Here is a 27,884-nt window from a genome sequence, read left to right as displayed (position 1 = left end):
TTGTTCGTGGCAGGTGAATCATATTCGGCAGTCATTGGGATGTATAACTAAAACACTACAGCCGTGTCCTGTTAAGTGTGTGGAGAAGACTTAACTTCCAGTGGGCTCTGGGGCCCAGCTGCTGTATAATGGTTAAGATAGTTCTTATTCCAAACACTGAGTGCAGGGACCTGCTGTGGGATTGCTGACATACTTTTGAAATGAGTGAGAGTGACAGCCAGTTCTCTCAGCATTTCATTTCTCATTCCACACACCTTGGCTTAATGGGAAGTGTTGGACCGAGACTTATGGGATCTCTTATTCTTGTCTCTTGTTGTCTCTTATTCCTGGGATTTCTTGTTGGATATGTTCAGCACTTCTCTCTCTTGTACTCTCTCCAAGACTATAGGATACCCAACCTATTCATCTCTCATTCTCTTTATCTCTGATTCTTCATTTCCTACTTCCTCTTTCCTCTATTTTTCCTCCCCCAGCCCTGTCATGATTTTTTCTTACTTTCTTCAACATTGTTGCTTTTCACTCTGTTTACTGATCAATCTGTTTTTCAACCACTGTATGTTTGCAGTTTGTTTGTATGCGTAAATCTATTGCTAGGATTGTGTGTAAAGCTGTTCCTAAGTTCAAAGTAACTACTAGCTAGTTTTAAACTGGTGATTCAGTAAATTGGGTTGCACCATTAAAACTTACACAATGTCATAGCTAGTTAAGGCTTTTGTAAATTGGTTGCTAAAAAACCTTGGTAGAACCATCCCATTAAAAGCGGTCGACTATGTAATGTTAAACAGGAAGTTAAACCTGCATTAACTGATTTTTTTGGCTACTTGGAGGCAGAGGAAACAAGTGGTGTACACAACACTGTCATATCATAACCTTTGAAGTTGATATTGTGGACGTGTTAGCAAACAACGCTACGAGAGCGGTGAGAGTGAACCAAAACAGTAAAGTTGTGGGCCGGGCAACTACATAATTAGCTGAAACTCGCTATAAAGCTCCGTAAAGCCGAGGGGGGCAGCGAAGTTGGATGAAAATTTCTCTGTAGGTTCATCACTACTCTGACGTTACACATTTTCATTTGGTACATTGTTTACATAAAAAATATTGATTATAGACACTTTAAGCATTACAAGCTAACTGCCAAAAAACAAACAAACAAAACAGCAGGGGGAAAATGTTTCAACGTTAGTAGTATTTACCTGTAGGCCTATGCAGCTTAGAATAAGTGAGAATGTCTGATTATGCTAACCTAACCGATGCCATTTGGCCATTTAGCCATTTAAGCTAACGTTAACATTATTGGCATAATGTTTTGTAATTCGAGGGATATTATTTTATTTTTATTTTTATTAAAATCTTTGCAGTTTTACTTTTTAACTGCATTTTCATAAAGTGTCATGCCACATACATCAAACATATTCCATATTGCTCCTTTTTACTCTTCAGTCTTGGGTCTTATAGCAAGCTAACATTAGTTCATTTAGCTAGGCAACAGTTACAACTGGCTGTTACTGGATTTAAATATTAAATAACAGCTAACATTATGTGAACTTGTTTGTGTGGTGCATTGTGGTGGATTTCATTCAGCATTTGTAAAAACACATTATACTGTAATTAGGCTAAATTTAAACCTGTTTCCATTATTTCTCTTCTTTCGCTGTAGTGACACTCACCCTCTCTACTTTAAATTCTGCTGTATTCTCAGGAAATACAACCTTTTGAACTCTCACTGCAAACACAGCTTAATTACTCTGTCTGTGTCTGGGTTTACTCATGTGTATAGGTGACCCTTTTCTCCTTGTCATTCGTTTGGGTGCTTGTTTTTTTCTCTGGTGACCACCAACCAGATTTTAATCTCCACTGCGTTTCAATAAGTTTGATTCAATTAAGTCAATCCAACCCATATTGCAACACTCTCATCAAAAGCTATTTCATGCCTCTGGAACATTACTGTGACTTTTCTGAATGAGCGCACTCTCATTCCCAATGACAAAATGCTTCATTATCCGGCCAGCATGAACGTGACGGGCGGGTTAACACTGTGGATGATGAATTGTGTTGCGTGGTTGAAGTGCAGTTCAGTGTGCTGTCCTATTTAAAGTGACAAGCAGCCACTGCGGCTATATGACTAAACTCTCATACCCCTATCCTGGTAGGGGAAAGCTGGCAGGAACATGCGTGAGAATTGCTCGCGGCAATGAGTACCCCTCATCCACCTTGGAGAGAGAGACACTTTGACAACCTGGTGTCCTCCATGAAAGCCTGGACAGATTGGATCCCTTTTGAAATGTTGTTGTTTTAGGCAGCTAAACACTCTGGGTCATTGGGTGGCCACGGGGGAAGTGAGGAAGAAACAGAAAAGGAATATACATCATGTTAGTGTCAGTGCTGTTCTTCTCTGAAAGAGTGACAGAGCTGCACTTAAGGTTTGTTTGTCTAGCTGTCTGTCAGGGTATATCTGTCAAGGGCATGATATTAGGCTTGCCCACGTCCCTGAAGCAAATGATTTTTGTAGTACAGAAAAAAAAGGATTAGCTTTTTGAAACTTGCAAAAAATAATAGCTACTTTTTGTGTTTACTATTTGTGAATTTCTTTTATTTTATTTATATACTGTAATGATGTCTGATATCTATGCTAAACATGGCCAAAGTTCCAAAGCTTGACGTTAACATTTGTAGAAATGCTCCATGCTCCGGGCTTCAACCTGCTCTGAACGTTTTGTTTGTGACAACTTTTTCCACCTTGCTGCTTACGTCAACTCGTCGTGCATGCCCATAAATGGCTGTCTGTTCTGTAGCCTTTGTTGCTAATGTTTTTCCATGTGTTGTTTGCCCTGTCCATTCTCATATTTTGGATCGGATTTCAATTTCAACATGAGAAGTTGACATTTCGAGTAAAGAACGAGAAAATGTAGTGAAATCCTACACCATAGTTTGTTGCATGGTTTGTCGATGTGGCCCCGGGAGCAGCGGAAGTCTCATGATGGGCATTTTCCAAGAGCTGGCTGTTCAGAACAGAGTGGGCTCATCAGGAGTGAGGCTTTAAAGAGACAGGACAGACAGTTTAGACAGAGGCTGAAATCAGGGACTTCATCGGGAGCTAGTATAAGCTCTTTTTTGAACTGTAAATCATACAGATATTCCAGTAGAACCCCAGATTATGGATATAGAGCTGGAAATGTGCATAATATGTCTCCATTGTGACATATTATGTCACAATTGCATGTCATATCCTCCATTGCGAATTTGGCTCCTTTTGTGGCTTTTTATTTTTCCAAATAAAATGTTAATCATCAGTGAAAGAGGATCCTAATTGGAATGGGAGAAATCCTAGTGGGTCAGTACCATAGGTCGAGCACTGTGGACTAAGTCCAATAACAATTGTTAGTTAGCTGACAGTGCTGTTGTCTTGTTGGTGACTGATAGCTGTACACTCAAAGGCTCTCTGGCCCCGTCCCAATGTCCAACAGTAAAATCGGCAAGTGCTTGAGGATTTCCTCCCGGCTCTCCAGGACTTTTTGAGCCCTTTATGCACATTGTCCAACTTTCCCAGTCCAGTCCTGTCCCATTTGCACACTATAGCACAAACTAATTCTGACCCTTTTTATTATGCAGTGCATTCATGCTGGAAAATTCAATTTTATTTAGATTTCATTACAAAAAACTTCTGTAGAGTTCAAACATTAAAAACTAGGATGAGAGGGGACATCTGGAAACATATAAATGAATTAATAAACTGATGCTCTGTGATTTTACAGACCAATGATGTACAGTTTATCTCTCCAGTAGCCTCCTTATTTAGGTTTGTAGGGCACACATTTAAGCTAGTCAGCCTCTTAGGGTTTTTACCCACAAATGTAAATAGCTGCTGAAAGATCTAGCACAGCTGGCAACCATGGGGGAAAAAAAACTTTATAAATTCTTTACACCTATAAAGCCCAAGTCCTGCCCCATGTCTGTTTTGCTTTTGTTATGCTGGCTTGAAGTATTTTGAAAAAGGTTTTTTTTTCCTCTTTCTTAATAGTTGAAACATTACACTGTTATTTTTTCTATATTCTAACCTAAATACATATCTGTTACTCCAATGGACAACAGTAAAATCAGAGCATTTCATAATTTTATCCATACACATTTGAAAAGCTACAACTCCCACATCGTAGGCTATCAAAACCTCATCAGAGCTGCAGAGGCTGAATGCTAACAAAATAATCCTAAAATGCTTACAGAACTAGATAAGCAAAATCACTCTGCAGGAAAATCCATTGTCTGGACAAAAGCTAATGAAACAGAGCTTCAAAGGGGAATAGCTTATTTAGTATCTCTCAATCAAAGATTACCTCAAGACAAGAGAAGCAAAATAAACCTTGATGAATCATACGGTTCCTGTGTGGAGCTCTTGCACACTGTTTTTTGGGAGACTCTTTGCATTTTGCTTCTCATTTTAAAGCGAGTTTTGATTCGTCACTATGAAGAGATTACCTGACACCACATTTCTTTATTTTATTCATTAAATAAGTCACACAAAAAGACACAACAAGCAACAACCTTAATCTGCATTTGGAATGGGATAGAACAACAAAACGTTGCTTTCTGTAAAGGTACACAGGAATATGACTAAAGAACATCAAAAATGTCATAAACAAGTGGTTAAAATGGGCAATCTGGATTTCATATTCACAGTTAACGCCAAAGCCTGAGCATGTAGCGTTGGGCCTTCTTCATGTTTGGCATTTCTATCATTTTGTCATCGTCTTAGCCTCAGATTGTGGATATTTGTGGGAATTAAATCTTTGCAATTGATGTACTTTGGTTTGATACTACAGGCTGCAAAATGTAAACTAGAGTTGAACTTTCTTTCGTCACATAAACGTCTCGTGCAGCATTGGTATTGTTTTCTGTCTCCAGTCCAGCGGTGAGATCAATGATTTTCTTGTGGTTTTATCGTCTAATTCAGTAAAGAGGACATTTATTTGGGACTTCTTATTGACTATGTTGTAGTCATGGCTTAACATTCTCATTTGTGTTTCAATCCAAGTTCCATACTAATGTAAAGTAACATTGGTTTGTTTCATTGCATTGGCATTGACGTCTTTGGAACTGATTGTTTTAGACTGTGATCTGTGTGTGTGTGTGCTTTATTTGTACTTGCATGGGCTCAGTAGGCAAATGTAACCATTTATTGACATTTTCACATTAACCTCTCTGCCTTCTCTGTCCTCTTGACAATTGTAAGGATTTTCTTTCAGTTCCACAATGTAGAAATACTTCATTACAAGTAAAAGTCCTGCATTATCAGCTAAGTTGACTTGAAGTATTAAAGTAAAAGCACTCATTTTACAGAAAATCAGGCTGTGACTGATATATTAAATACATTTAACAAACTACATTATTAATACTGATGAGTCAATACATAAGCAGCATTTAATAGTTGTAGCTGCTCTTAATAGTTGTAGTTTGAACTGTTTTGTAAGGGTCACGAGATAAATCTGAAGGGTCTTGAGATGATAGATGATAGAAAAAACATGGTTCTACTACATACATTTGGATCAATTTTTACTTTTATCAACTTTTATTTAATCTTTGCTTTTTTGTGAAATACTGGAGATTTCTACCTCTTTGGGCCTCAAACAGTTATTTATTTGAAACCATGTGGGGCGAAATGTCTCTTTAGTGGAACTGCAAACAACTCATAGACATCTGAAACATGACAAAGAGACACAAATACATACTGATACATACATTGAAGTACAATATTTCCCTTTGAAATGTAGTGGAGTAGAAGCATTAAGTAGCATAAAATGAAAGTACTCAAGTAAAGTACAAGTACCTTAAAACTGTACTTAAGGACAGTACTTGAGTAAATGTACTTAGTTACATTCCACCACTGGCATTATAACCCTGCCCTGAGGGATAATATACAGTATTTTAACATTTCATTAATCTCTAACAGTTGCACATTTGAGGTAAACACTATTATAAAGCTACATTTAGAACAGCTGCCTAGTATAGCTTTCCCTCTTTCACCCTATCTCAGCTTATTTGTGCACACATGTGTCTGTATTTAACATTTTGTTCCACGTCATGTCTTCATTGCTCATCCTCGGTCTCTTTTGCATCACGCTGTTTCTTCCCTATGGGTGGTCCTGCTGCAACTAAGTGAATATCTATGACAACCTTTGATCATATTAATATCTCCATATTATTACATCTCATTATTAGCTGTGAACAGGAAGATTGAATTTATTTAGATTGAGAGTCTGAAATAGCTGTTGTGCTAGATTCTGACTGTCAGGTCTGAAAATGAAAACTGTCTCTCACTTTATCTCTTGCAGTTGTTGATAATGTAACTGGCAGGCTGTTTCATTTTGCTTTCATTTTGACACCCTCGCGGGATGTCGCGCAAAAAAATTTACCATATTGAGGCCATTAAACCAATGATATATTCTGTCATTCACACAAACATATGAATACACCTTCCAACGCAAACACACAGTGGCTACAGCACAGCCATCGATGCTGTCAAAATGTTACAGGCAGGAAGAGGAAGACAATAAGTATGAAGGAATCTTACATTTCTTCATATAAAACTATAATGTGAATTATGGATGCCACTTACTACTCTGAAAATAGTTCAGCTCATTCCCTTTCTGCCGGTTCCTTGCTGCCAGCTTTGCATTAAACTTTTATATCTGTTTTGAACCGTTAGGGAGTGCTCTTTTTCTGCCAACCCCTGCACTGCACCCCACTAGATTTATTGGAAAGGTGAAACACCTCTAAGCCAACCTGTTTGCTAACAAACTTTCTCTAAATAACTTTTATTTCTTACAAGCCCTTGTTTCCAAGCCTGTCTGTGCACAGTCTTCACTACAAACTGCCTTGTTTGACCACTTCAACAGTAAATATGGTTGTTAGTGTTGGTAAATGGTCAGGATATGTGGATATATGTTTTAACACTGGGAATCAGAGAAGAGACTTCAGCTGCTGTTAACATTTCTATCAAATCTGAGGCTGGGACAGAGTTGCTTTGCTGGGCAGCGCTGTGCCAGAGCAGCAAATGAAATCTCAGGGAGGAGAGGGGACACTCATTGGCATTCCTCCCACATCGCCTCACTCCCTGTTTCCTCCCAGCGGCCAGCACCCAGTGTCTCAGCAGTCCTATATTCCAGGCCTGAGTGTGCTGTCTGCTGATAATAAACAGCCCAACAACCAGGCCAGAGTCACAGAGGTTTGCTGAGTTAGAGCCTCGCTGCCCTGCTCTGTCTATCTCTCTCAAAGGTTGGACCTTTACTTTATGCTCAGTGTCACTGTGTTTTAAAACCCCTGCTGTTACTGTTTTGCTCCCAGGTCTGAATGTCATTGGGCTTGAAGAAACAGGGGAGGGGCTGAGGAGGGACTGAGTGTTTGGCATTTAGCCCAGCGCCAATAAAGGATTAAACTCCAAAAGACAGCTGTTAAATGGTGTGCCTTTTTCAAGCTCTTATCAAATCTCCTTCAGTCCACTGGGGAGGAGTCTCTGACCCTGTTCCCTTTACTGTAGGTCCCCCCTCCTGTGTGAGGAAATCGTTGCTGCTGCCGCTGCTGCTGCTGTTGCTGCTGCTGCTGCTGCCGCTCTTACTCCACATCCAGGCCTCCCCCATCCCTCCTCCCCCTCCGCCAGCGCAGGGCAGCCACAGAAGTGTTGGCTCGATTCCAGAGAGGCTCCGATCCTGCAGCCACGTCAATCACGTCTTCACCGCTGGGTAACTATCAAGCATGAAAGCAGACTACTCCTGCCTTTGAATTTGTGGGGATGGGAGGCACAGACCTTATGCATGTGGTCTTGTTTTTGGAATTTGTGCTTGTTTGTTACTTCTGGGGTCGCTCATGTGTGCATTTTTCATGTAAAGGAGGCATTTTCTCCAGCCAAGCATGGAATACACTGAAACACACACACACACACACACACACACACAAATGCCAGAGGGCTCAGGAGGAATCTCGAGGGCTTTGATCAGAGCTATTGTTTTTTTTTAAGCTCGTTGTCTAGTTTGATTCTGGCTCCAGGTGTCATCTACTGAACTGTGTCAAACTCAGCAACTGCATTTCAAAGTGCAATCTCAGTGAGGCAAAGAAAGGCAGAGGATTCAATATGATATCTTGTCTTTGCTGAGGAGCATAGGAAGTAACACCACAGTCAAACAAGTCACTTACAGTTACTGATGAGCTAATGGACATGCAGTATGTAAAGAGTTCTTAAAGCTGTACTCATACAGACTAGAACGGACTAGAAATCTCAGTCAGATTTCTTGTATATGTACACATACTATGCTAGTAAAGCTGATTCTGATTCTGAAATGTCTGTGTGTAATGTGAAAGGAGTGTCAAACCCACAGAGAACTGTCACCTGGCTCTGCCATTCCCCTCAGCTCTACTCAGCGACATTTTAGCGTCTTTCAGCTCATTGTTTTGGTTTTAGAGCCCGCAACCTTACTGCTTTGATTCAGTCATCTCTTCTCATCATTCTTTCCAGACGTAGCTATTTTCAGCAAAAAAAAAGCTCTAATAAACCCACTGTATGCTACCTGCCCAGCATCAATCGGCAGACAGACAAAGTTAGAGATGAGCTGGTGAACATAGTGGAGCATTTAATTCTTAACGTGTCCGATATTTGCCTCAGGAGTTTGTGGAGACCAAACCAGAGCTAAATGGAAAGTCAGCTGTTTACTTGATGTGTAAATAGTCAATTGTTTGCTCACACGATTGCCATATCAACTTTACAAAGTGATAATATGTCCTTGTTGTGTTTATAGCTTGTTCTGCTGTCCTTGAGTGGCCAAAAAAGTAAATGTATGCTGCTTTCAATATGTGCATGGATAAAATGTCCTTAAAAGCCATGCTTGTGTGTTTAAGACATATTTAGTTTATGGTCTACCGAACACTGAGCTGTCCTACTGACCCCAATATCCCGTCTCCTTAGCCACATCGCCACAGGAAAACTTAATTTGGATGGAAAATGAGACACTAGATTTCAATTCTGACCCAGTACTTTAACCTACTTTAACTTATCTCAACCTTGTAATGCCTCTTTTCTCACTCCCTTGTTTTCTCCTATTTTTTCCTCGCTTTTCCAGTTTTGTCTCTGTCTGCTTCCTATCTCCAGGAAGCCCTTAAATGACCTAACTGAAATGATGCCCCTGTAGGTTTATTTAGTCTCCTTCCCACACATAAATTAAGCTCACATGATCACCAAGAGAGATGCAAGCCGTGGCATCCTTTTGTTTTTCCTCCCTCTTTTCCCCTTAAGCTCTGCTATGGTGCATTTCATCATCATGTCCGCCTACACTCAGTCATAGTTGTGGGCCCATCGTTTGAGGCTTCTCGGAAATAAATAAATGGGTCCTGGGTTTCCGCCGAGTTGTCATTTAGGTGTGTTTGACCCTCTGGAGCCAATTCAATCAATGTCTACCCACAAGTAATATCCTCCGCCTGCCCTTATCTCTGACTCCAAATTACTGAGCTTCAGCCCAGTCTTCACATCAGAGTACCACAGAGGGAAAAGAGGGAACAAGGAGGGAGCTTAGAGAAGGTCATAAAAGGTAGCTGTAGGACAGAAAAAAGGCAGGTGCTTGTGTAGATACACAATGAGGTTGCAGCAGTTCTGTGGATGTAGACCCTGCTGCTCCATGCCCAGAGTTGGCAGTGAAAATTAGCGCTGTGCATTGCTCACTCAGCCATCCAACTGGTGTGGCACAAGGGAACATTGCCTCGCCTCAAAGGCTGCACATAAGAGATCTGGTTTTGGAGTTGCAGCCTGTTAAAATGTTATCTTGCTCCAAGACATTTGAGAAGGGTTTACTATACTCACGCCAGCGAGGGAGATTTTCCTCTCTCCTTTTTCCTCTTCCCTTATCTGTGAACTGCTGCATCATAGTCGGAGCTGATGATTGACAGTCTGCAAGTGTAGTCCAACCTTTTTATTCTTTTGATACAAATCAGTGCAGCGACTGTAGCATAAACCTGTGCCCCAATGTGTTCATCTTCTCAACAGCTGAAATTAGCCTCTCCTCATGTCCCTGCACTCCTGTGTCACAGAACATCCCCAGTCAAGTGTGTACGACAATGAGCTAATGTGGCGGCGCCCACACCACTGTATTCCTATGCTAATCAACAACGTAGCATGAGCTGCAATCATCAACATGTTTCCCTGAGGTTTATCCCCTCTAAAGCTCTCGGATCGTAGTTCCTGCCGATTCCCATGTATTACCATATAACCTTTGCTGCATAATTTTCTGCTTTATATCATAATCCGTGTGTTAATAAAGCATAAGGCATATGATTACTTGGTGCATCTGAAAGTGGCTAAATATATAACATCACATTAGTGCTTTAGGTTTTTTAAAACCCTCATGTGACCATGGATGAACCAGGGAAGCAACTGCACAGCACAGTGTTAACATCACTCACTGTTCTTGTTGCTCTCCACTAATCTTTGTTCATGACAGCTTAGCCTGCTTGCCCACCCTGAATGTCCCTGAGTGTGTCATAGTGTCAAAGACCCACCGCAGAGCATCGTGTTACACATCACGTTTTCTTGCTCCCTCTTCGCATTCCCCTCACTCTACTGCTATACTCCCTTGTCACAGTTTGATCTTCTTATCTCCTGTTTCATTTGAATCTCCTTCCTCCCTGTCTCGTTTTTTGTTCTCGATTCCTCCCTTGTTGTTCCGTGTTTTGTGTGCTGCAATGAGCAAAAGGCTGCCATGCATGTGTTGTCTGGCCTGGCTCCTGGTGTGGAGGCCTGAGGATGAGCAAACATGGCAATCCCCTATCTTCATCCGCTTCTCACTGGTCTCCCTTTTCTCTGTCACATCTCCCACTCCTCCTCCTCCTCCTCCTCTTCACTCCTTTATTTCCCATTTCACTTAGCATGTATCTCTCACTCACTCTCTTTGCCTGTCGCCTCCGAGAATGATGGGGAATGCTCGGGGAATGAAGGAACAGAGATATAGCTTCTATGTGGAATCAGCTTTACTATTTGTTCTTCTGATGTGTGTGTACGTGGTTGTGTGTTTTATTGAACTGTAGATGGGTAAATGGGTTCCTCGTAACACCCATGTGGGAATATGTGGGAGGTGAGGGTGTGTTGTTTATGTTTGCTGCATCTTAGTGTTTCCTTTTGAGGAAATAAGAATTTATGTGAGCATATGGGGGGGCTGAGTGGTGAGGTGTGGGTCAGTGGTGTGATGGAGGATGCTGGTGTGAGGGGTGATGGTGCTTTGCATATGTGTCCATATGTATATGTATGTGTGTACAGTCTGTCTGGTGTGCACTCACGCAAGTTTGCAGGCGTGCACTTGTGTAAAATTAAATCCACGTCAGCAGGCAGCCATTCAGATAAGATTAACAGGACCTGACATTTCCTTCGTTGGAGACAGATGCTTGCTCCAGTTACCCCTCAGAACATTTCCCCTCTCCTCCGTTCCCCATTCAAATTACATTTCTTCTCGGTCTGAGGATATTTCCCCTCAGTTACCCTGCCTGCCCACAGCAAGACCTGTTCTCACCATTAATTTGATTTCTGATATTGTTATTACAGGGCAGTGTGATTAGGAGCGCATGGGTTAGATTAAAGGCTGAGGCCAATTAGCTCAGAGTACACACTCTCACCTCAGTAGACAGATGACCATAAATGCTGATGTTATGTGTGCTATCTCCCTGGTACAGCAAATTGTTTCAGTGAAAGCCGAAGGGAAAGACAGTTTTTTTGTCATTCTGTAAGTGCAATATTTACAAAAATAAACCTTTTCATATTTCCATGAAAGTGGAAGAAATTAAAAATTCATCTGCCTCATGTATGATGGATGTCCCGAGGAATCACATGCTGCTTTGTCAGTTAACTCCTAAATTACAATATTATCACTTCAGCCTTACTTGAAGTAACAGCCATGATTTGATATGAAAAATGGTTTCTATTATCTTATATAAAAGCCATGATGCATACATGATTGATTAAAAAATTGCACACAAATATTAAATGAATGTCATTTTGCATTGCCATTACACAAACTGTGTAATGCTATGCATTGCAGTCAAACACAGAGATTTATGTAAAAATGTAGAACATGAGGCCATAATGTGGGCTGGCGAGTAACACTTAAATAGATGTGGACATGATTTATACATAAGTACAGTGGATGTCACAGAATTGTCACCAAGGGCCACAGTGAGGAAATGTGATTATCATTTATGCATAAGTACCATTCTTGTGTGGGAACAGCGCACTGAAATAAGTAATAACATCAGCGTTTTCAAGCAGATGAGGCAGGTAGAGTTGTTTCATCTCTGATCTGAAAGGGTTGCTTTAAAGCAAACCTTGTCTCCTAGAAATTACATGTATGTACTACTAAGTTGTTGTGTCAGTCATGCTTTGAACAGAAACATTACTGCTGGCTGGATTATGTTCTAGTTGAAGAAGCACTACATACATGTACCTCACTGATTCACAGGGATGTGGTCAGGGTTGATGGAGGCTGTACAAAGTGCAGTTGGGTTCACATCCTGAGTCATGGGTGTGGTTAGGTTTAGGCAACAAAAGCACTTTGGTCAAAATTAGGGAAAGACTGTGGTTTTGGTTAAATGATATGGCTGGTGATTTTCTATATTATTCTTATTATCAACAAATCTCATGTCCAGAGCCAAACCAGTAAAGACCTCATCCTACTTACAAGTATTGTACATATATCCAAAGACTGATATATCTTATTCCTCTGTCCTGTAAACCTCTGCTGTTGTCCAAAAACTACTAAAAACATGTCCATGAGTCACATCGTTGCACTGGATCATATGTTCCTTTGCCCAGAAGAGATTTGGGCCTGGTAGTCTGTTTAGAAACACTCCAAAGATTAGTGATCAAGTTTTCAGTCTCCAGAGAGTAGTTCTATGTAAGGCTGACGCCACTGAGCATGCAGAGAGAATGTAATTCTGTTTACAGAGCTTCGCTAGCTTGTTGTGCTACATATCACAACCTCTTGACTTTGTACTACATTGTTCATTTCTTAAAGAAATTTAGTACAAAGTCAAGAGGTTGCGATATGTAGGACAACAAGCTGGCGTGCCCAAAACTCTTTGTGACAAAGAAACATGTCACTCAGTACAACGGTATGGCTATACGGCACAGAGGAATAAGATATGTCAGGCTTTGGGTGCACACACAGTAATTAAATTACAAGTATGACCAATTTATTGTTGGTTTGGCTCTGCACAGATTTGTTGACAGTAAAAAAATATGGAAAATCGCCAGCCATATCCTTTTAATGTTAAACATAACTCCTTCTGTCTCATGCTTAAAGTCACATTTGAATTTTTTAATGTTTAAATGAGACCAAGAGCTTTCCCCAACCCTTACCAAGTGCTGTGAGAGCCTATAACTATAAAAAAGGGTGCATCATTAATTTGCTACAGATTTTGTACTGCGAGAGTGGATATTGTAGTAAAAAAATGAAATGTGTTGTCAGTGAATTTTCCTTCCTATATGTTCAGTATCAACATTTTGCAGCTTGGCAGATACGTTAATTAACAATGTTTCCTCATCATGTTGATAGAAAAATGAATCTGGCTGGCAATATATTTCTTTCAAAACATATTTGCCTTTGCAAATAGGTGGTATATAAACTTAATTTCTAGGAGGGTTGTATAATGAACAACCTCACCGAAGCATGTTTGCGTCTCTGTGAGGCAAAGGTACAGCTCGTAGGTAAATGCAAGCTGATGTGGCAAGACCTATCACTGTTATCGCTACTCTGACAAGAATGAATTATACTCCCTCATCATTTACGCATGTAGGTGATGGGGAAGCATCACACATTGTGCCCTGCCTTTCACGCAGGCGAGACCATTATCATGTGTGCTGTGTGAAATAGAGTGGAGGTGACTGCAGCAGTGTAGCTGCAGTGTGTGTGTGTGATGCTGTCACTCGGATGTGTTATGAGCCATTAGTGGAGCTATGAAACAGGGGCTCAGAGGGAAAAGTCATTGATCTTTTGTGTGTGTTTGTGTTTTTATATGTGCACCTATGTGCAGTTTTTTGAACCTCTATAAATTTCAGGTTATAGGTCTGTTAGTGTTGGTATGGATGGTTGCATATGTTTGTGTGAACACTGTGAGTATGCTGTACATCAGCCCTCATTTATTATTCTGTAGACATTTCCACAAGGCTTAACACCTTTAGAGCTAATACTGGAGCACAGTAATTGTGAGAGTGAGGGACATTTCATTGGTACCCATTGGTCCTAATACCACCACTGAATTGCCCTTCATTAGGAAGAAGTTAATCCCTGCTTATAGTGGTAGAGGCAGACACTAAGAGCGCTCTGCAGAAGTCAACACATTCATTACTCCATAGCCTTTGCTGGAGAAGGGCATTTATATTAGGTGATGAGGGCAAGTCTGATGTTTTTAGCTGGAGTTTAACAACAAGGAGACAGGACGTATTTGTGATATTTTGTATTTCTAAGGCATAGCTCCTCTGTATATATATTTAACTCATTTTCTTTCTGTTAGTCCAAAGCTATTCCTTCATCTTAAGTCAAGCAAACACTTGCAGGTGGCGTCTTCTTAATGTACCTGTAATTTACATCGTCTGAACTTAACTAGGAAAAACAGAGGAAACCTGTGCCAAGATGAGGAGCACATGCAAAGGTCATGCATGCAGACTATGCTGGGAATTAAACCACTGCCATGCGTGCAGTGCTGTGGTTCCCATTTTGAACATTTACTAATACTGCATACCCGGAGAGGTTTAAAAATAGGCTGAACTCTAGCAGAACCTCGCATTCTTTTGCTTCCTGGCCATGATGTTACGCCAACTCTTTACACTCGTCTTTATCAGTTGTCAATGGGAAAGAGGGATTACATCCTTTCTATTCTGTTTATTATCATTACAATGGCCACACAGTCCACACAATCACATTTTCAGCACAGAAACAAACAGGAACAAGGGGAATTCTGCCAATATACCAATGTAAAAATAAGTTCTTTTGCAGTTTTTGTTGTTGATGTGTCAGTTTACTCTTTCCTCTGTGTACTTAGTCTTTAACATTTCAGCTCAGGCAGCAAGCTTGTAAAATGAAAGGTGTAATAAAGCATGAATAAATCCCTTTTCATTTAGCAAAAATTCATAAATGGTCTTACGGGCAATATTGTGGACAACATTTGAACTTAAATCATGCCCAGGAAGCTATACAACCCAAGGTTATGCCAAAACTCTGTATCTCTTCAAAATATACACGTGTTTTTCCTCATCACAAATGAATTTGCTCCAGATTTTCTCTTCAAACTGATGAATATTTTTACAGCTTCTCTCTCAGTCCTCGCTCCTTACTCTGTCATTGCAATACCAGTAGTGCCAAAGTAGAATTTCTCATTATTTACACACAGATTATCCACTGCTGACTTGATTATTTGAGTTGCAGTGTAGTATCTTACAGCTAGGCTGGTGCAAAGTAATACTATAATTTTCAGATGAGAACACCAAGAAAAATGACCAAGCAAGCTTCCATTACCTAGCTGGTCTGTCATCCGGCTTATCCACTTAAAATGCATGAGATAAAATGGTGTTATACCAAAACTGCATTATTTGTGCTTTAAAGAACTCGGGTGGCATAAAAGAATAATTACAGAGGGCATAGCTTTGTCTGCAGAGTTCTGTAAGCAGCTCAGGGTCCACCATCCTCTGAAGTAATGAGTCAAGGATCTGAGCGGTATCACGCTGCGGAGAAATGGCTCTGATGTGGGAGACCTTACCCAAATTATCAGAGAGGCAGAGTCATAAATAATGCTGCATTTGGTGGATGACAGCTCACCTTGAGTCCGTCTAATGTCTGATTGAACAGTGGCTCCAGGCGGCTCTGAAACATCACATGTAAATGTATCTATCAATTGCAGTAATATTAGGTAAATAGCCTTGCAGGCCTCTCCTCACTTTGTCAGCAGAAAGATGTGCTACTAGAACTGACTCGTTGCCATGAAGGATGACAGGACACATCTGAGCAGCAGAGTGGAAACACACATCCTGGCTCACAGGCTGCTTTGAAAAGTTCTGTGTTCGCGTGTGTGATGGCAATAGGAGTTATGTGGCTCTGTGAAATTGAACAAACAAGTTAATAAAATCCCCCGGCTATCTGTTACCCAGGAGTGTGCCGAAGTTGACAGGCGTGAGCTGATATGTGTGGCGCGGATCGTTATTTGTGTGACGGACGCCTTAGACCCGCAGGCTTTCATCGAGAACAGTGTTTTCAGTGAAGGTATTCTCCAGATTACTTTATGTTTGGATTAACTTGTGAATGGATGCTGGTCAACTACTCCCAGCTCAGAGTCTGATTCCACAGCTGAACTGAGTTGGACTATGGGTTGCCATGTCACGGTGGGGTCGGATGAGCAGACGGCGTGGGCGCCTGTGATTGAGAGCGCTGTCACAGCACCTGCGGTCACAGCCTCTGACGAACTCCTCGGGGGGCATGAATAATGTACACAGTGGGCCTGAGTGATGGGTGGTGTAATAATGCCAGGCAGAATAGCGTGACCAGAAACCCCAGTGACGGCCAATGTCTTAACCAGCCTGCCAGCCAACACACACACATAACTACCAGGGGAGAGAGATGTATTTAGCTTGCAGTCTGCTGCTGTATGGTCTCTTGAGTGCTGCTGTGAAACTGTTTTGCTTTCCTTTAACATCTGAAATTTTTATGTAGGTTTGGAAACATAGCCTGGCTGCTCAGATGAATTAGATTTTACAGTTGTTACATTTAATGAACTGGGACCCAAAAGCAGACTCCTGAGACGAGGCAGATTTAGTACAAACAGGCTTTACTTGAAGGTTGGTCAGCATAGGTAAACAAGTCCTGAGGGTAAAGGCAGGAAACCACAACAGCAGAGATGGAAATCAAGAATAGGTGCCGGCATTAAAGGATTGGTTCACAATTTTTCAAGTCTGTCTTAAAGCAATAGTCAGGTGCAGAAATTAATTTTGAAAGAGATTTTTCTTACTGTAATCATTCCCTCTGTTCATACTGGATATTAAAAATCCCTTCCTAATGCATTTTCAATGTAAGTGATGGAATCCACAGCCCTCCTTCTGTAAAAAAACGTATTTAAAGTTTTATCTGAAACTAATATGAATGACGGTTAGCAGCAATGTTCCTGGTTCAAGTCTCACCAGAGACTTCTGATTCTGCCATGATTAAGATTTTTTTTTACTCAAATCCCTGCAGGATCTGACAGTAGAGTTACATAATGATGGGAAGTCAGAGATGCATAAAATCAACTTTTCAACCATTCTTCTCTACAATAACATTTTTCCTGTCCTAACTTTTGCCAGAATCCAGTTGGACATGTGTTGTACAGGTTTTGCAGTCAAAGGTCAAGGCTGCAAAATCTGACGGAGGTCAGAGTACACCTTAGTTCGACTTTCATCTATAAATTTGCAAGGTTGGCCAATAGAAACAGTATTGTCTTGATGCATCATCTGTCTCTGAAAATAGAGAGCTGTTATGCTAGTGATATGCTATTATCTGGCAACAAACTCAGGCACTGCTCTCATAGACTGTTTACAGTCTATAATTGCTCTGCTCAATATTTTTTTACTACCTATAAATTGACCTGTGAATTAGTGCGATTTACTGGACAGAAGGCAAACGTGACTAGCAGCAATAAGACTAATGAGTAATGAAGAGCAGCTGTGGAGGGATGTGGCTGATCACAAAGGATGTCAGGTGATCCAGAGATTAGGAGCATTTACTGAGGATAACTAATAGGCAGGTATAGTACAACAAGGTCTTAAAAACAGAGAAAAAGGAGATGGCACAGGCGTCACTATGACGACAATATGCTTCAATATAGCACTACTTCACAGCCACTTTGAGACACATCCTGGTGTGGTGTGGAGCATTAGTGGGTGTGACATACAGTTGAAGACACTGGATCTTCCTGTCACCAGTGCAAGGTGGTTTGTGGTGAGCCCAAAAAAAGCTCCTGTCTCTCTGACGTTGCAACAGTGGTTTCTCCAATAACATGTTGCTTATGTCTTTCTTGGCTTAATTTTCTCCTAGTCCTCTCACTCTCCTTCTTTCTCATATCCTTGTTTTTCTTTTTCCACTCTCCCCCCTCCTCATCTACCCCACATCCTACCCTGAAGTCTTTGTCTAAGTGAGTCATTTTCTTGGAAATGTTGATTTGTTTCTACAGAAAATGTGCATCCTCCAGTGGGGCTTGGCCTTGTTGAGTACTGCTAAGCTCTTTCCCGCTCAGATCCTCGTCTTTCATTGACATCGACTCCTCGTTGTTTTCCTCTCCCCGTTATCATTGATTCTCCCTGCATCCCTCGTCGCCACACTTTTTCCCTGTCACTCATTGTCTCTGTACTACTCTGTGCTATTAATCTTTTTTTTATGTGTAGTAAACAGCTACGCAGGTAGTTTGCGACAACTCAAAGCTAATGGGAATAAAAGAGACATGGGAAAACACTACCCACTCTCTTGCCATTGTCCTTAACATCTCCCACCTTCTCTGGGATCGAGTGGAAGAGCAGGCGGGTAACAAGGGAGAGGAAAAAAGGAAGTAGTGCAGATTACTGGAAAAAGACAACGTCTTTTTATTGGCTGTTGATGGGGCACCAAACACCACACTGCATGGCAGCACTGTGATCTTCAAAGCCTTTCTCCCTCAGTCACTTCTCACTCCCTTGCTCCCATGCTCTGTCACTAGAGAGACTGTATATATCGGCTAGCTTCAGGCGGGAAACTGTTGTAGCTTCAAAGTTGTGATCCTATCATCACAGGCTATCTTTTCTTTCATAATTATTTTAGCAAAAAGAACACTAAGGTAATACATTTTGTGTTTAAATGCATCATAGTGACAGTTCCTGGAAAGGTTAAGGCTTGATTCATTAAAGTTTCCAAGCCAATAGTCACAGTACATCACTCTCTTTCTTTTTCATGGCTCATACCTGTCTCCCGCAGGACAATCTTTTAAACATGTCACCATGTACCAGCTCTCTCTTCAATTCTCGCTCACTGATGGCTGGCATAGAAGAGCTCGATGTACCATTGAGGACAATGCTCACATCTAAAGCAATGCCATTGCCTCGATTTTTCAGGGAGAGGAGAGAGGACTTGCTTTGATGGGGGTTTGCTATTTTGGTGCTTCACAAAAACCTTCCATGTGCTGTTTTCTGCTTTTGAAAATCCCTTCCATTTAATCCAGTTTTTTACTCCTCACAGAACACCCCCCCCCCCCCCCCCCCCAAAAAAAAAAAAAAAAAAATGGACACATCATTTGTCATGGAGGTGTCGCTCAATATTTATTTAATCAAGATGAAATATTGTTGTGGGCCTTAATACAAATGTTAATTAAATGCATGTGGTAATATCTTAATTCAGGATCATGACAGAGTGATGGTAATGTTTACCCAGCAAGGTGCCTAAAGGAGGCTTTTTCAGGATGGTTTATGAGTCTGGTTAGACACTTGATTAAAGACTTGCTTTCCACAGGGGCTCCATCCTCACTGGAGCACAGAAAAGACACAGCAAGCTTTAAGTCTTTCTTCCATCATCTGTGGATGCAGAATGTATGGCACTTCAAATATTCATGAGGCAAATTAAGCTGAAAACGTGTGAAATATGCCAGTATTAACAACATAATCTGCTGTGAAAATAAGCCATTTGTTCATTGATTATAGGTTATCTGCTTTAGTTGTTACTGGTGGCAGAAACACACTGATGCAATGGCTTGGCGTTTAAATGAAAGCTCTATACAGCGAGCAGCGCCTGTGGTTTTTGCACCATAAGAGCTACTAATCAAAGTCATCAAACTTTCATTCCTCTTCCCTCAGCAACACCTTGTCTTCTTTAATGGTAGCAACAGGAGAAATCAGAGCAAGCATTAGTGACGTCAAACCTTGACACCAGAAATCAAACTTATATGTTCATGTGGAAAAACTTGATCAAACTCCTAACAGAATCTGTTTGCAGTGTTGTATATTACATAATAAGCCGGAATGGATAAATAAGAAACTACCTGGGCGGATGCCACGTCCCGTATGAGTTCCCTGTCTAGGTTTGGCTGGGAATCGAACCATAATTATTTCATGAGTTCTTGTCAGTGTCAATCCCAATGCACTGTGTGTGTGTGTGTGTGTGTGTGTGTGTGTTCTAACTTCATGATGAGTTGGCACTAAGAGGGCAAAGTGTGCTACTCAGAGAAGAGCAGCAAATGTATACAGACATTTTTACAAGTCATTGGCTCGTCACTGTCAGGCTGTAGATCAGATGTGTCTTTGTCACACCTGTGTGCTTCATACTGGTGGGAGGTCTAGATGAAAGCTGGCACCCCTGTGCTGCTTGGGCCATCTGGGCAATCTCAGGATACAGTGAGCTCACCAGTGATTCTTTGAGTCTCTATTTATCATTACCAGAAAGCAACTATTTGAAATGTTTCATATATAATTATTAAATTGTCAGATTCAAGTATGAAGTATTTGCTGAATTATGTATTACAATTGGTACAAAGTAACAAGTAAATTTTGTACTATTTTTACTGTTTTTAAAGGATAATTCAAGCATTTATTCAATTATTTATTACAACTTTGATCTTTTTTTCATAGTTTAAGTCATCACTCTTATTGGTTATGATGAAATTATACTCAGCAAGTTAGTTGCTGAGATGTGGGAACACAATGACATCGCTAACAAAAAGTCTGAGCAAGAACCACAAGCAGTAAACTTATGTTTTAAACAAACATACAGTATATAGACTGTGCAATAACAACAATTTCACAGGTTCACTGCATGTCACATTGTGCGATATGGGTCTAATAAAGTCTTGGTCTCAATCAGTCAGATCAGAGTGTACAATATCAATTTTATGGCATGTCAGATGTTGAAACGTAGCACTTTAGTGTAAAAACAGATTCAAGCATAGACACGTCATCAACTTATTTTATCCATCTGCGCTGCTCTCATGTTTACAAATGTAGCAGAACAATAATGCTGGCATCTCTATGCATCGAAAAAACATCAAAAGAAAAGAGTGTGGACCCAGTAGTGGGAAAGAAAAAGAAGGCAACCTGATATGTTGATTTCTGGATATACCATGACCTTGATAAGAATCTTCACAGATATTTTGAAAAGTGAGTTTGAGATTTTTTTTAGCAGCATTATACTAGCTTGTCAGTGTATTCTGTATCATTTCATGTTGTATTCTGATCGGTTGGTTTGTTAAAGCGGGTTGTGGCAACAGTCACATTGTGAGATTTGGGTCTTACATTTCTGACACTGGCAAGGTGTGTTCAGACAGAAAGCGAAGTGTGTTTGCACCTCGCCCCATCTGCATGTTTCTGACTGCTGGACTGTTTGTGTTTATTTGTCCCAAACAGCCAAAATACCAACTGTGCATTAGCTGTAAGCTAGCAACAGATGCCTACAGTATGTGTCTATTCGAGTCTGCCTGTGTGTTTGTGTTCAGCTCAGCTTCTCGCTGAACTCAGAACTCATCAGTTATTTTGGTTATTGCCTTCCAGTCTGTCTCCTTTTTCCTCTCGTCTCTGTACATCTTCAATCAAGTAGATTCATAAAGCTCTGGGATACGTGCAATTTTTCGCTCAGGTTGAAACAATTACAAGTCACGCGGATGTGTCTTTGCATCAGTTTGCGCCACCCTGGGTGAATTTGCGTCCTCCCGTTGACTTTGTATGTAAGCCTTGGTGGACTAGTCTCACAGTGCAACCACTGTTTTTGATTTTATCAACATTTGTCTGGGACAGCCCAACATCGCAGTGTAAAGGGGCCTTTTACCAAACTTATTTGGAAGGAGAAACCAAGGTGTTTGCCATGAAATTATTCCCTAAGTTGTCCTTTGTCGCAGTTCACAGAAGTACTTCTGGTTTTAACTTTAACCTACCATACTTAGGTGTATGTGCAGTGAGGGATTTTAACGACCTTTCAGGTACCCTTACTTTTGGTTTTACTTCCACATTAAGCAGTTTAGATAACCTGACTTTATTGGCTTGTTTACAACCTGTTTATGTTTCTTACTCTATCAGACTTTGTTGACTTCATGTTACTTCACACTTTAACTTCAGTATATTATAGTTGAAAATATTGCACTCTTTACTCCACTAAGTTTATTTATGAAAAAATATTGTAATAACACGGCCAGTGGCTTAAAACCTTAAGCCACCAGACACCCCACTGTTATTTATTTGACAACTTTACATAATAGATTGATTTATTTATTTATTGAATGGGACAGTGTGCAGTTTGAAACATAGGGGATGCACTGCACCAGAGTTAGCCTGAAGCTAATTTGCATCTGTAGTCCCCGACAAAAAACATACAACAGCACAACAAACAGTAAAATTCCACTGAGTTGTGGCTTTCACAGAGAAAGCTGACTGCCCAAATGCAGTGTGACAAAATGGTATGGTACAATCTTGTATAGAGGATATTCTAATCTAATCTAATAAAACTTACTGAGCATGTGTACACAAACTCACATAGTGGAGGAGGGGCCAAACCATTAAAAATTTTATAAACTAGACACAAATAATTATCTCAATTTTTTCACCTTTTATGAAAATATCAGCATTAGGAGGTTGTACCATAGTCTTAGAGAAAAACATACTCTTTGTCTTGTTTACATTTAGACTCAGATATGATTGATCAAGCCAATGTGTGATCCTCTCGAATGTGATTGTTAGCTTAGCAGCAGCTAACTTAGCTGTTTTTGCATGTGTGTACACAACAGTGTCATCTGCATACATTTGTAGTTCTACATCATGACGCTGTTGAGGGAGATCATTAATATATAGGCTAAATAATAGGGGACCTAACACTGACCCTTGTGAAACACCCATTGTGCACTTCATGTTACTGGACAGTGTGTCACCAACTTTAACACATTGTCTCCTACTAGAAGTTAAATTTAGAGAGTTTCGATATTAGATCATCATGATTGACTGTGTCGAATGCTTTATACAGATCTAAAAATACAGCACCAACTACTCCTTAGTCAAGTCTTGATTTAATTTGCTCTGATAAGTGCAAGGTAGCAGTTTCAGTGTAATGATTTGCTCTAAAGCCAAATTGCATACAATGTAGACCAAAATTGCTTGTATTAAGAAATTCTGTCAGTTGTTTAATGACAACTTTCTCAGCAACCTTTGAGAGTACTGGCAGTGTAGTTACTGGCTTCAAGGCAGTCTCCAGATTTTAAAATAGGCGTGACAATGGCACATTTCCAGTCATCAGGAAAGGAGCTGTGTTTAAAAGACAAGTTAATTAAATGAGCAATAGTGGGGGTTAAAATATCTTTGTGTGATTTGACAAACATGATGTCAAATTGGATAGCATCTCTACTTTTGGAGCTTTTTAAGGAGCTGATGATTTTGTTTACTTGTAACTCATTAGTTTCTACCAGCTCGAAAACCTGACCTGTAGCATCTATAGGAACAACATCCAGTTTCCTTTTTGTAAATTTTTTTCCTAACTCATATACAGACTCAAGAAAAAATTATTAAAGACAGAAGCAACAGTAAGATGATCTTCAATTAACTTTCCCTGTACTTTGAGTTTAAAATCTCCCAAAAATTTTGGGTCCCTCCTTGTGAGATTATCGATGTTTTTCCAGATCAATTTACTGTTGCTTTTTGCCTCATTCAAATTATTGAGATAAAAGCGAGATTTAGCTTCTCTTAGCTCTTGGATAACTTTGTTCCTTAAACCTTTATAAATTTCATTAATTTCCACAAATTTTCATTAAACCATGGTAAATTGTTTTTATTTTTAGATTTTATCTGTATCCTCACATTAAATCTTTCCCTTACAGAGTTAATTCTGTGAGTAAAAGTATCATACCCATAGTCCAGATCATCAGAGGACAGTACATCATCCCAGTTCAAGCTATTAATTTCATTGGTAAATTCTTCTTGCTTAGCTCTGGGTATGCATTGAAGGATCATTGTCTTAGTTGCCGTGGTCTTAAATCTACTTTTAGTCAATTTTCTCACACATTCTGTCACATTCTGTGAGTTGATCATAGAAAGTGTCATCTGCAGAAGGGGGCCTATAGACACCTGTGATGTTAAAAGACATTTGTTGGGATAACATTATTTTTATCCCAACATATACTAGCGTGTTACCTGCATTATAAACCACACGTTCACATTTGATGTTGTCTCTCACATAAAAAAGCACCCCTCCTCCTCTTCCATCTGGTCTGTCTCTTCTGAAACATTGTTATCCGGGTACTGTGAACACATTCGCAGGAATTGTTTGTTTCAACCATGTTTCAGTCAGACAGAGAAAGTCCAGATTTGAGTCAGACACAAGATGAGTCAGCTGATTGCTCTTTGCAGTAATGCTTCTGATGTTAAAATGTCCACCAAATAGCCACTTTGGTTTCAGCTTCTGGTCCCATTAGACTTTAGGCCCAAACGCTTTAAAAGCGATAATTGACAATTGACTGTCAATTGATGCTCCTATGGCGCACTGCAGGCATCAGATTTGAAATTCCAACACAGGTTTGTCATCTTGTTCTTTGTATTAATCGCTGCACTAGTTGGATGTAATAAATGAATGAAAAGGAGAAATGCAGAGGAGGAAAATTAATCTGAAACTAAGAGCGTCTGTGTCCACAGTAAATCATCTGTTGACTGTTTGATGGTTATTTATTTGTGCGTTAAAACGTAACTGCCGTGAAATAATCAGAATAAAACGTTTTATTTCTCTCATTCAGAGGTTTTGTTCTTACCACCGCTTGCTCTCCTTGCTCGACCAACGCCGCACTGTCTCTCTCTCTCTGTCGCTTGCCCATGCTCAGCTGGCTTGCGCTATCTCTCTTTTTTGGCTGCAGAGAAAACAGTTTTGGTCGCTGGGTCCTCATTTGACAATCCAAAAATCGAAACAAGGTCATACTAGACGTGTCAAGGCAGTATGATGTGCGTCATGACACTTCTAGTGCGTGTTCGGCCTTTAAAAACAATCGGTGTACTTCAAAACGCGCGCGTCAGATGCTTCCAGTGCGTTTAGGCCTTTTTGCATGATTGACAGTTTGGAAGGTTTTGAATAACCTCTGCCTCCTCACTGCAAGGTTTTGACACGCAGTGGTGTCAGCAGCAGGTTTTGTGAGAGAGACACCGGACCTATCAAGGTTTCCACAGCCCAGTAGTGAAAAGTTATTCATGGAGCCATCATGCCTGGTGTTAACAAAGTTTAGTCTGTTAAGGGAGAAGCCTGGCTCAGAAAGTTGCTGCTCATTCGTCACTGGCACCAGAGGAGTCCCAGACATACTTGGGTACAAATCAGCATCGAAGTTCTGCAGCACTCCAGGTGTCACTGGTCCAGGATTTAGCTGAACATCTCTGGAAAGCAGGATCAGCACGAAGAGACCTGCTATTCTCCGAAGTGGGGTGGCAGATGACTGGTCCACTGGATCAGTGATTCGCTCTGGTCCATGCTACAGGACAGAGGAATAGATTGCAAAATATCCCAGTAAGTTATGATGAAAAATCACTGTAGGAGCATCAACTGGCCATGAGCCAGCATTTGTCCCAGGCCCAATCACTCAGTGTCCCACTTGTTTTCCATCAATGCTGACTGCTCTGGCCAGACAGACACATACAGGCAATACAGCAATGAGTACCAACAGTAGTCCAAAAAGCACTCCATGAAACACAGCCCAGGTGTTTTTGCTGATGAAACGCTGCTTTGAACTTGACGCAGGTTTTGACAGACATTCTCTGTGGTACGATAAACTGCCTCGGAGGACAGTCCTATGTAGCAATCCCATCCAGGATCCCAGTGGCCAGAGGGTAGAAGCTCCTCTTAAGCCCCTCAGCACCAACCTGGTGCACCTGGAACCTCCTCTCGACCTCAGCGGGGAGAAAAGGCCGCCATCTGGGCGGTTAGGAACCCCAGAAGATCCATGTGGCCAGGACCATTTCCTTCAATGTTGAGATGGATTTATAGATGGTCTTACTTGATATTTAATCTGATGTTTATGTTTGAAAACCTGGACTGGCCTGGTAGCAGAGTCGGCAGGGGGGTGAGCTGACCATCTCCCCATCCTGATGAGTGACCCCCAGCCATATGCCATTGCTTCTTGAGTCCAGGGTGCATACAGAGGCTCCAGCATGCGTGGATTACATTACCAGCAAGGATCCTGTAAGTTTTCTTCTTGCTTTAAAAAACAAACAAACAAAAAACAAAACTGTTAGCTTCTTTAGTGCTGTATCTCCGTTGGAATATTGGTAACAGCAGGTAGCAGTTAGCAGTTGACAGCTAGCTAGTTGTTTTCATTTGAAAAATATATCCAAAGATGATGTTTTCTCTTCTGTTCTTGCTGATCAATGCTATTACTTCTTCTATAGAGTCCTTTCTGAAGATTTTTTAGTGTTAATTTGCAAAATGTTCCACTTTTTTGGGTCCAAGTTTGAGATGTAATCAGGAGCTCACTCCCAGTGCAGCCACTCCAAATGCTAATGTTGTGTAATGTAATAACTAGTTAACATGCAGATTGAGATTTAACTTACAAAAAACTGATACTCTTTACAGTTCTTTATTAATTACCAACCTGATTATAAAATGTTATCTCCTTATCAACTACAAGAATAAAATGCTGCTTACATGTTCATGCACCAGTAATAATAGTCCAATTATATAATATATAGGCCTATAATAATATGACATTCTTAAAAGGGGCCCTGTCTGCATACTGTCACATTTTTATTTGCAGAAATGATTTGAATACTTCTTCCACCACTGTCTGTCACATTATCATCATATTTTATAACGGTCAACATATTATTTTTACTCAGCAGCATACACTGAACATCATTCGTTGGCACTAATTGGACAGAAAGGATTGAGCTATAATCTATTTTTCTTCATTAGTGAGATTGAACATCCATCTGCGTGTGAAAAAAAGCACACACACAAAAAACAACTTGATTTGCTACAATTTGCTACCACGGGGCTCTCATATGACATTTGTTGAAATGTTCCATTACATTATATTTTTTAGTCCCTACCAGCCTGACATCTGACACCTGTTTGAGCATTTATTCTTTCCAGACCATTGCTGAAATTGTTAGTGTTGACTGTTGTTTATCATTTATTCACCACTTTATCGTCCTTGGCCATTATCAAGAGGCTTGCCGGAACAGACCATTATGTTCCAAACTGGTTCCAGAGTTGGGAGAAATGAGTCATTCAGAGTTTACTTTTTATGCAATGGTATATTCAGTCATTAAATGTCAGGTCAGTTCTTTCCGTCCAGCTCTCTGCCTATTGTTCTTCAATGAAAGGACAGTTTGTTTGGGAATATGTTTGCAAGGCCTACTCAGCTTTTTCTCTTCCAACCAGATTTGCAGTCCTGTCCCACGTGTGATGATATACGGCAAATGCTGTGGGTCTAAAATAGGATTTATTCCCCTTTGGGGTAGAATCTTTGAAATAATCAAAAGGGAGTCCATATGAATAGACCTTGAATTTATGGAATCAAGAAGGATAAAAAGAAGTGAGCGTATGTTAATGCAGGTCTCAGAGTTTCACAGAAGATGAGTTCTACCTGAATATTTTAAACTCTCCTCCATCATTAGCTCTTCATTAGTGCATTGAAATCCATTTGCTCATGTCTGACTTGTTATTTAGGTTAAGTTTTGAAGAACTGAAACATTCATTTTCTCATTTAAGTTAAGCTCTTTGCTTTTCTTTTGGTGCTCATTCTGTGTCCCAATTTCATCCCAGTGTTTACCATTTAGTCCGTCCTGTTTTGGTGCATGTAAATGATTCTCGAAACATATTTTTTTATAAATTCATTTGTGTTCAGCGAGAGGAAAACAGACATGACCCTATTTACGT

The 27,884-nt window shown here is 40.4% G+C and overlaps 1 protein-coding gene and 1 long non-coding RNA gene across 2 annotated transcripts in view; both read left to right on the top strand.

Moving 5' to 3' along the window:
* LOC121902229 overlaps positions 1-7,650 on the top strand; it is a 28,771-nt gene extending 21,121 nt beyond the window's left edge. Inside the window, exon 3 of the long non-coding RNA XR_006097500.1 lies at positions 7,532-7,650. This is a non-coding gene — a long non-coding RNA (uncharacterized LOC121902229). The remainder of the gene's footprint in view (positions 1-7,531) is intronic.
* Positions 7,651-25,593: 17,943 nt separating this feature from the next.
* Positions 25,594-27,884, top strand: part of drp2 (dystrophin related protein 2) — a 100,083-nt gene continuing 97,792 nt past the window's right edge. The window contains exon 1 of the mRNA XM_042419487.1: positions 25,594-26,186. Coding sequence (XP_042275421.1) covers positions 26,156-26,186 — 31 coding nt within the window. The 5' untranslated portion in view covers positions 25,594-26,155. The remainder of the gene's footprint in view (positions 26,187-27,884) is intronic.

This window comes from Thunnus maccoyii, chromosome 8 (genome assembly GCF_910596095.1).
Source record: "Thunnus maccoyii chromosome 8, fThuMac1.1, whole genome shotgun sequence".
Lineage (NCBI taxonomy): Eukaryota > Metazoa > Chordata > Actinopteri > Scombriformes > Scombridae > Thunnus > Thunnus maccoyii.
This window is presented reverse-complemented; position numbering and strand designations above follow the sequence as displayed.